This window comes from Diplotaxodon limnothrissa, linkage group LG13 (genome assembly GCF_057381915.1).
Source record: "Diplotaxodon limnothrissa isolate DT_005_m linkage group LG13, D_limnothrissa_male_GT1.1, whole genome shotgun sequence".
Taxonomy (NCBI): domain Eukaryota; kingdom Metazoa; phylum Chordata; class Actinopteri; order Cichliformes; family Cichlidae; genus Diplotaxodon; species Diplotaxodon limnothrissa.
The window spans coordinates 6,121,778-6,132,590 of record NC_140608.1 but is presented as its reverse complement, the minus strand read 5'-3'; the positions used below and the strand labels follow the sequence as shown (position 1 = coordinate 6,132,590).

The following is a 10,813-nucleotide window of genomic DNA, read 5'->3' as shown; positions in this document are numbered from 1 at the left end:
CCCATTTCTTTAAATCTATGAAAATTCCCAAAGATAACATAGTTTGATCAACACAAAAGAGTATTTTTTGGATGATCAATGTATTTCCCAAACTGCTAGTGGCTGAAAACATGACATAAGTTGGCAAAATGTGCAAGAGAACAGGAGGACAAATTAATTCCATCATCAGACCTTCAAAAAAAGAGAATAGTAAAGGCTGATTCCCAGCATAATATAAAGAAATGAGGGGTTACTCGAGATTTCTGCATAGTAATATTTTTAAATATTTAACACTCATACTATTTATTTCATTTTAACTTATATTTCTACTATATGTAATTTCATTTTTATGTGAAGCATAAAAACAACAAATAAAGGGAGTAGAATCTGAAAACGTTTGGTTCACCATACATTGCTTTTTGAGATAGCACACGCTAAATGGTAACAAAAAGTACAAACAAAAGACTCAGTAATCTATATACAATGAGCGAACGATGCAGAATTAACTTTTGTTTTATCTTGTTTTTGTGATATTTCCAGCAACTGCAGGTTTGGGACTGTGGGGAGTTTTTAATGCTTACTTTAGCGGCTTCTCCGTCTCGGTGCCAGTGGAGGGCTCTACTTCGTCCAGGCAGAAGGAGCAGCTGACTGACGTAATGGTTACCTTAGCAACCAATTAGGCGTCACCACTCACCATTCTCAAATTCATGACTGCGCATTTCTCACCTTGTCCAGAACGGAAAAAGCAGCCTCCGAGACTCATGCGGACTAGTTAATGAGGGACGATAAACCAGATGTGTTTTCCCATCTGTGTGAGCTGTGCTGCACGCGCCGACCTGAAGAACAACACTGTGTCAGGGCTGCCGCTGCTGCCTTTGTTGTTGTTGCTGCTGCTTACGCCCGCCAGCTACGACCAACATGGCTGAGGACGACAGTGAATGGGTTTTAGAAAGCATCGTTGGCTACCTTGGAAGTCCCGAATGGGTCGTTCCTGTAACGGACTTTTTGGAAAACAAATGCACAGGTAAAAACAGGTTATGAGGTGATTTTAGTCTGAGACTAAGCCTCTCTGGAGCTGTGCACCGTTAGCGCTGCGGCTAAGCTAACGCTAACGTGTAACAGCGATGCTGTCTGATAGTCTATCCACTCAAGTTTAGTACTAGACTTTCTCCTCCTGTACATTTACATATGATACGAGCGGAAACAGCGACAGCAAATCTTACGACACCAAATACAACAAACATCTGCATATAAGCGGACCTATAAACAGGTTTTACATGTTTAACTTTTCTGCGTGCTAAAGTCAGTGCATCTAGCTAAGTCTATAAAATATTTCCGTGGACACAATTCATTTCTGTCAACTGTGTGTTTTCAATATTTCAGTTTTTGACGACGAAGATGAGAATAAGTTGGCATACACAGAAATCCACGAGCAGTATAAGAAATTGGTGAGTTCAATTGTGATTACTACAATCTGGCTAATGTCGTGCATTGCCTCATCAGCATCAGTCAGTAGTAGTTTCATATTGCTGACTCGTCAGAATGGACTGGTGTGAGCTGCTTTGCTTTCGTAGGTGGAGAAGCTGTTGGAGAATTACATGCAGGAGGTTGGCATCAACGAGCAGCAGTTTTTGGATGCGTGTACTTCTCCCTTTGCCAAGTCTAAAGCTCTGGAGGTACTCTAAGCTTCCTGTTTGCACACCACTGTCATCCTGCCAGCTAACCTGAATTGAGAATCAGGGATAGGATTTGCTTACATAAGCCCAGTGTTGCTGGCATCAAGCCCACTGCTTGATGCCAACAACACGTTTTTAAAAAATTAGTTTGGAGGGGTTTCCATTTAAGTTGAAACATTCACAGTCTTGCGTTATACAACATTCCAGCTGTCTAAGGCCGTCTTTGCTGTGTTTTTTGCTGCATAGTTCATCAGATGTTTTCAATAGCTGACAGGTCTTGACATGTCAGGTACTTACTACTTTTCAGATGCTGAGTTTGGTTGACATTGTCTTACTGAAATAAGCAAAGCCTGTATATATATTGTGCTTTTACAGATGCAAACTCATTCACCCCTACACCACCATGGATACTGGCGATTGAACTGTGCACTAAGTTAAATGATTCTTTCTCTTTTGGCTGAAGGCATAGCATCTATACATCTATAAATTCCAAAACGAACTTCAAAACCCAGAGGGCAGTGTTTTTGTTTTTTTGTTTTTTTTATTGTCCCCTAGTTTACCTTAAATGAGCTTAGCATCCAGATAAGTGTTTCTGGATTTGTGTAGGTACATTTTGTCTTTGCATGATAATTTTAAGCTGCATTTATCAATGCAAGTTGTGATCTGACAGTGTTTGTTTTGGAATTATTCCTGATCCCATGCTGATATTCCCTCCTGAAATCCTGAAATCATGGTCATTTTCCAGATTTTCTGAATCTTTAGCCGTTTTAAATATCAAAATGATGAAAACTCTTTGCAAATGTATTTCTGAACATTTGCTCTAGCCCTTTTATACAGACTGCAGAATCTCTGCAGTCATTACTTCTAAAAGATTTGGTATCACTAATGCACTGTTTTTATACTCATTCTGTTACTTATCCTGTTGCCAAATAACCTAATTAGTTTGAGATGTTTGTCTTTTGTTTCTGCTTTTTTATCTGTTGCTGTAAACATAGTCAAACTGAGCTTTTTCCTCAGAAAACACATTTCTTAGTTCTGAATTGAGCCATCAATTAAGGAAGGGTTAAACGGTTGTTTCCATTTTATCACATTAGTTTAGATTAATGTAAGTCCTCTGTAAATACTACAACCTTAGCACCATGAAGTGTTATACTGTGTCTGAATGTTTATTACACAAAGCAGACCTATCAAAAGAAATCATCTTCAAGCTGCACTTCATTAGGAGTCACTGTGTTTTCAGTCTTCCTCTGTGTTTAGTTATTGAGTCAAATACTTCACAATATAGTTGTTTTTTTTTTGTGTTTATGAGAGACTGAAACTGTTTTGGTGAAACTGATGAGTTGCCAGAACTAAAGCAAAAATGTCCAAAAATATAGACCATGTTCATGGATTACCACTGGCAGTGATCAGTTGGACGACATTGGAATTGTGAAGAAAAAAAAAAGTCTAATTGAATAGATTTTGATGCAGAATATAATTTGAATTTTACAGTTGTGTCTCTTCTATAAGCACACACTCAGTCTTCATTATCATGTGATATGAACACAAACTTTTTACATAGTTTTTATTGGACTGAAGGCCCAGTAAGGTTTGTCCATGATCAACAGGACACGCTACTCTTCCATGGCAGTATTTAATAAACTAAACTTGCACAAAGTGATCACCTGATGAGCCTTCACCCAAATTATGTTTAAGGTCAGGGTGATATTGGTTGTTTTATGGAAAATTTTCATTTTCACAAGAATTGCTTCTCCTCCTGCATTGTTCAGAGTTTAAATTCGTCTTGGATATGACATTGACATTGCCTCATTGTCTTCTCAATACATAATAATTCTCAGTAGTTTGTTCAATAAAGCCAGTCAATGAAAACAACAACTATTTCACACATTACTACAACCTGTGAACGGACTACGTCACTGATGTTGGTTTTTTTGTTCTTCAGGCAGTATTCCAGCCAGTTCTGGCTACAGATGACTTCCAGATCTTTCGCTCATTGATGGTTCACAAGAATATGGAGCTGCAGCTCCAAGCCCTCAGGGTCATTAAAGAAAGGAACGGTAGGCTGGATTAACATGTAAAGCAAATCCAAACACACACTTGCAGAGCCAAACGCTCAGCTGTAGGTTAAATGTCTTCGTGTGTGTAGGGGCCCTCCCAGAGTGTCTGACTGATGGTGTGGACGTCATGACAGAGTTGCAACAGCAAGAGATGAAAATCCTGCAGGAGGTTCTTAAGTAAGTCGCTCTGTCATTCTTGTGGTATCTGACTCCTTCAGTGTTTGACATAACATTTACTGGTGTCCCAAAAATAAACTTTTAGTTGTTGTGTAAAGCTATTCGAATGGCCGATTTGAAGATTTAGGATTGTTGATATTTCAATATGTGACTGTAAGAAAACCTTTAGTGAGTGTCTGGTTCAGTTAGTTTGTTTCACAGGTGAATCAATCAGTGAACGCCAAAACGAGCCAGTACCTGCTCAACTATCTTTCCCCACATAGTTTTTTACTGACTGTGGACCATCACTAGTTCTGTTGAACCTGACATCTCATTCACCCTTTCTTAGAAACATCCTCACAGTTCACTGTGCCACCTTAGTTAAGAGCACTCTAATGTTTTTTTTTAAATGCTGTGGCTCTTCGTGTTTTTATGGCACATCTGTTGAAAGGATATTTTAGAAGTCCTATGAGCCAGATTTTGAACAGTCTCTGACGGGAATTTCATGGAAACAGTTTTTGATCATTTCTACAACAGAATAAAAAAGTGCTGCTCTATTTATTTGTATTCCAAGTTAACATTAATTAGGAATGTATTTGCTTAACAACTCTGACGGGAAGTTAAATCCCCATTTTTTTCTCAATTATTCCTAACTGAATAGATTCTTTTTCTTTGTATTTAGGCTGAAATTTCACATTTACATTAGTCAGTAGGTGTTTACTAATTTTACTTTTCAGGTAATTCAGTTAATTTTATAGTACATATGAGGCTTTTGTTCCTCACTATACCATTAAGAAATTTCCACATTTTCTTTATGCATCCATTGCACTTCCTGAAGGCTTCCCGAAGCTCCTATCACTCTTCTCTAATGGGATTTTGCTATTGAGTGCCTGGCCAAGTAGAACACACCGAGTCTAATGGGACCACAGTTAAGCTCCTTAGGATCCAGCTAATTTAGGTTGGAGGGATTGACACTAAACAAGCAGCTGAGAAAAACGATGGTTTCATCCCTTTTGTCATACCAGGGAACCTTATCAGCGGTCCACTATGCTGCCCCTACTCCTCTCCAGGTTATCAATAGTTTCTTCTATATAAGTGGCATCATAAAGGAATTGTTTTACGTAATCTCTGATTGGAACTGCATCACTGAAGCTGACGCTTATTTTGATGACGGGTCTTAAACTAGTATTAATTCTGCAAGTTTATGTTTAATTGTTTTATCCTCAACAGTTCAAATGTATCTATGTTCTGTCAATATCCACCTATAAAAATCCTCACAGGATTTATGACTAGGCACAGTTCCAGTCACAGTATCTCTGTGTTTCCATACACCTACTTGTAAATGCTTTGCAGCAGTCTCCACTGAGACAATTTAGGCTATTAAATAAATCTAATTAAAGGATCTGGCTGTGATTCCCGGGTGATGCCTGGGAGCTGGTTGGGTTAAAACGGGGTTACCACATGGAAATCCCTGACGCGGCTGTCTTTTTCTAGTTTCTACTGGTGCTGTCAGCCAAGAGCTAACTGGACAATAGAACAGGCTTACCTCTAAATTGTCAATGCTCTTATCAATCCAATCCAATCCAATTTTATTTATAAAGCACTTTAAAATACCCAGCACAGGAACAAAGTGCTGTACAGAAAATAAGTTAAAACAATAGAATAACAAAAAACAGCAAATTAAATAAATAAAACACATAAGACATAAAATTAAAACAGCCCTATGTTAAAGCAAAAACAAGATAAAACAGCATCGAATCACCTAAAAACAACTAAAATAAAAATAAAAAACCAACATCTCACGTGGTGTCAAAGGCCAAGGTTATCACACCAAAACTACTGAACATACTGTGAACCCCTTCGAGAGGGCTCTTGACCAAAGGCTTTGCAACAGGGCTGAAATAGTGAAGTTTAAACAGTTAGTTGGTCCTAGGCTTATGTTGAACTCTTTCTTTCTTTTTTTTCTCTCCTGCTTATTCCTGTGTAGAAAGTCAAAAGAGGAGTATGATGAGGAAATGTCCAGGAGGCTGCTATTAGAGAAAGAGGTTGGTTCCACCTCCAGTGGCTGCTCTAGTAAGCTAATGGCAGAGTGTGATGAAGCCAAGAATACCTCCTCCGCCCTCAGCCAACACATCAGCCCTGCCAAGGTGAGGCATCATGAGCACTATGAGTTAAATAAGACCTGTGAACCAGCCAAATAGTGCATCTTAGTGAGGCTTCTTGTGCATGCCAGTGTTACCTTTTGTTGGACTTTATCTCACATAATCTCACTAACTACTTTTCCATTGAGTGCCTGAGCTCAATTCTTATTGTGAAGTCCCCTTTAACCTTGAAATCACTTTTTTATTAATGTGCTATTTAAATTTCACCAAGGTGAAAGCATGGGTTAATGATCAGCACACCACACTGGTAACTGGAAAAACACAGTATAAAGTTGAACCATCCATGCAGTAAGATTTTAATCAGGGATGTATTAATAAGTACACTGCAGTTTACTAACTAGAAATACAGTAATGCCAGTCCAGCTGTGTCTGTGATAGCTAACAGAGAGAAAATGCTGGTAAAACTAAAATGCACAGTAGACCTCTGCTCTTAACAGATATAAATACCAGCCTAATTATTGGATCATTAAGCAGCTTTGAAGTGTTTGTGCTTTGTGGATTTTGCACATTATTTGGAGACAGTTTAAATGTTCATTCATTCTTTCCATCACCCATATCCCCACCTGTAGGTCAACAGTAACCCAGTTAGAAAAGAAGGGAGCAAGACAGCTGCTACAGGAGGTGGTGCTGAGAGGAGTAGCTCCTCTAAACCCACAACAGGTAAGTTAGAAGAGAAGACAAACACTTTGCGACCAACTGAACTCTTTCTTTCTTCTTGTTATATAAAATTACCCCACTATACCACATTATTCTTGATCTCCTGAGCTACAGACAACCCACATAGTCAGATGAGAAACATTTTTATTACTGGAAATCATGTAAACGAGCAGCATCAGTAGTATTACTAATGTTGCAGATAACATGTGAAGCTTTTTAATCTTTTGTTTTATTTTAAACACACAACCAACACGAGAGTGGCAGCTCATCAAAGTCATTTGTGTATGTGCCCACAGATCGTGGTAGTGATGCTGTGGGATCCCGAGTTCTGCCAGCTGTGAGAGCTCCTGTGAAGTCTGGTGAGCCCTCCATCAGCAGCAGTCCTCATGCCGGGGAGCAGAGCAACAGCAGCCAGACTACAAGCGAGGCGTGGCTGGAGGAAGCACACAGGGAGGCTGGCTTCTCTAAGCCATATACTGTGAGTCTGTGAGACTGCTGACGTACCCCATAGATTACAGGAAATCTGCGCATAACATAAAAAGCGATTTGCCTCATCCTCACTCTGAAGGAAAGATCAGTGCCAAAGCACAATTGCACTCTAAACAGAAGGGTTTAATATTTCCTTTTAGGTAGACAACAATTATTTAGTTTTAAACAACTGAATTACCTATTACTGAAAGAAAACAAAATAAAATACAGATATTTTTTTTACTTCCCTACCTAACATAAATATGTACAATAGATACAGATACAGATAATCACAATACAATACAAATTATGACCTGCATTAATTTAAGGGAGGAACACCAATGCATAGACTGTATATAAAAGACAGACAGGTGTTGTCGGTGATTTCACCAATGCTTTGTAAGGTCTTGTTGTGAATGTGACCACCAATCTTCAGATTAGTAGGTGACCTGCGTTATCTCCTGAGCTACAGCCAACCCACATAGTCAGATGAGATACATTTTTAATGCTGGAAGTCATGTAAACGAGCAGCATCAGTAGTATTACTAATGTTGCAGATTACATGTTTTGATTTTTGGTGTTTTTAAAAAGGACTCAACAAACATGCAGTGGGTGTAACTAAGAGTTTGAAAGAAATGTAGAGACTTGACAATAACAAGTTTACATGCCCTTATGCCTCATGTGTGAGAGATTGCCAGTTTGAAACTAGGAGGAGACTAAAGCTCCGCATGCTAGAATGACTAGTAACAGTCCCAAGCCTGGATAAATGTGAGGATTGTGTCAGGAGGTGTAAAAGTCTGTGCCAAATCAAATGTGCAGATGTACTGTGGAAGCAGTTTGGGAGATAGGAGAGCAGCTGTAATTGCTGTTGAAATATAATAATTGAGCTTCACCTGCGTTTCTCTGCAGGAGTTATCAGTATCACAGCAGGAGCAGCTCCAGCAGAGGGCGGCATATCTGCGTCAGCAGAGGGACAAGCTGCACGCGCTCCGAAAAGAGCAGCAGAAAACCAAGCAATCGTCCTTGCCGGAGGAGGCACCCAGCAGTCCCACACCAGCACCCAGCACTACCCCGGTAAATGCAGGTCCTCGCCTCCTTCTCCATACCTCACTTCATAAAGTTGCTCATCCAACTGCTGCAGGCAGTTTGGCACAAATTCTATCTGTTGAAACAGGGATTTGCAGTAGTTGTGTTGAAGTGAATACATTGTTTTTGATTAGACACACATTCATGCATTAATACTCATAGTGGCTTATTAAAGTTCTTCAAAGTTATCTTTAGAGATTAGAAATTTAAGTTTGACGCTGGTTATGAATTATGCCTCACCCAGGACCAGTTATCCAAATTTCGCCTGATTTTCTTAAACCTACATTTAATTTTTTTGTCTTCTTGTTTTTTTCCCCTTCCAACTTGTTTTATTTGCTTCTTTTTCTTGTTCTTCATTTCCACCCACTTCCACTTGTGTCTGCTCTGGACTGGCCTGTTAGGAGGCAGTGGGTCAGTCCCAGAGAAATGGGGCCTGTTCCCCTCCTCATCCTCCTTCTTCTCCTCCTCCTCCACCTACTCCTCACTGTGCTTCTCCAGCACAGCGCTCCTCCAGTCAGAAGGTGATCCATCAGCTGCCTCTGATGTTAACAACTGTACTTGTTCATGTCTTGTGTTCATCTGCTTTTGCTTTGTAGTAATCATTCCCTTCATTATCACCAACTAAAGGTCTGCATCTTTTCCCCCCCTAAATTAATAATTTTATTGCCACAAACTGAAGAGAATCAGATCTTGATTTGTGTTGACTGAAATCATCGATCTTGACTCAGTTCCTATTCCTTATTAGATGCGATTCTCTGTCAGCACCTTGTTTACCTCAAAGTTACAGGATTACTATGCCAATGTTTCCAGTACTAGCTGCCTGTGTTTAGTTTTCTTGCTTGTGTACTGTATGTAGACACATGTGCTTGGTTGTATTTTAGTCGCCTTTCTCGCTGCTTTTTCCACTTTCCCTATTTTGCTGGTGAGTATTGACTGCTTCCTGGTCTGGTCTCTTCTCACAGGAGATATCTGCTGAGGAAAGAAAGAGGCTGGAGAAGAGAAAGCACCTTGCCGACAAGCTGAAAGTGGAAGTGATCAAGAAATGACTTCCCCTCAAAATGCAATATTCTCCCTTATATCTTATCTATTTACTCTGGCAATCAAACACATGGCTTCCTTTACACTGCTGCATATTTCGTAATGCAAATCTTTTCTCTTTTCTTTCTAAAGACAAAAATTATGGGCTCTTCCATCTTCTGAGTTCTTTTCTGTGTAGCAAAAAGAGCATCTTTGTTTTTAAATGACACTCATTACTCTTAACAGCCCACTGCAGTATTTAAAGGTCTGATAGCTACTTTCTGTATTGGACTAATTTCAGAAAATGTTAATTGAGCTAAAGCACAAGGGGCTGTGTGCTTCTGTATATCAAGCGATATCCTGCCAGCGGTACCGAAACCTCTGCTTTTCATTTGTAGACAGACTTTAATTATACTGTGGGGATCGTGGGTTCAGGAGAAGAGTAGGTTGCCCCTAATTGCAGGTTTGGTGGTGCGGCCACAACCCCACCACATGCCAAAGTGTGTTTAGTGAGCAGAACGATGAACCCCAGTTTCTTCTTGATGGCAAGGCAGCACCTTACTTGGCAGCTGCACCTGCACTGGTGTGTGAATGCATGACTGAGTATAGCTTCAAAGCACTACTACTTAAAATGTGCTGTATAACTGCTACATTTGTAGACCATTGGTTGAAAAAGTGGAATAAAAATGTTTTTTCAGTCTGTACACTACTTTTTAGAAATGTCTAGCCGTTGGACAACAAATCAATCCAAACAGGTATTAATTATTTTTGTCATAATTTGACATTTTTAAGCAAAATTGTGAAGATTTGAATATTTCTTTTGTCACATACCAAGGTAAAGAGGATATTTAGACATTTTGTACTTTTCAAATAAAAGGGTGTATAGTTGTATTTTTTTTCCTCGGTTTTCTAAAATTGAAGGACAATTAAGAAAATAAGCAGAAGATATGCAACACTATGCTCGTCAGTAATGGTACAAAATCTTGCTTCACAGTTTCTGAAACCCATTTTGCTACTTTGAAACTAGTCAATATGTTTGGAGTGCTGGATTTGGATTCAGACACTGGCTGATTTCCTTCTAGCAACAGTTAACAGTAACTGGCCATGACGTGATGAATCAGTGAGTACAGATTTGGGAGGACTCTACGCTGAGGTAAAGGCAGTATTAGTTGGATCCAGTGCACAGATTGTTTTCCACTGTTAGCACTCCCACAAGGAAGCTGGTACGTCGTTGGCAGTTAAGAGAGCTGTGCAAGTTGTCAAGATGACCAATCACATGTTCATACAGGGGCCAAGAGAACAGTGCGCTGCTTTCTACGAGTGCTGTATTTATCTGCAAACCAATCAAGAGTCTTCACTTCAATCAACCATAATGCACCAGTTTATTTGTAATGTTGTTATTGTGTATGCTGTTTAATAAAAAAAATATTTTTTAGAAACAACCTGCAGTCTAGACTTGAATGTATATATATAAAAACCTACCCACTTCAGTAGTTAGACCTTTTAAGTACTAGGTTGGACCCCCCTTTTGTTTTCATAACTGCCCTAATTATTG

General features: G+C 39.4%; 1 protein-coding gene across 1 annotated transcript; it reads left to right on the top strand.

Annotated features, from left to right (window-relative positions):
• Positions 1-685: 685 nt before the first annotated feature.
• On the top strand, positions 686-9,446 carry cfap36 (cilia and flagella associated protein 36). Its single transcript, XM_085369068.1, has 11 exons — positions 686-1,003; positions 1,363-1,427; positions 1,554-1,655; positions 3,598-3,712; positions 3,802-3,889; positions 5,856-6,015; positions 6,600-6,690; positions 6,984-7,165; positions 8,065-8,229; positions 8,643-8,762; positions 9,204-9,446. Exons 1-11 carry the CDS (start codon positions 898-900, stop codon positions 9,285-9,287), a joined length of 1,278 nt encoding a protein of 425 aa, XP_085225194.1. The 5' UTR covers positions 686-897; the 3' UTR covers positions 9,288-9,446.
• Positions 9,447-10,813: the final 1,367 nt, after the last annotated feature.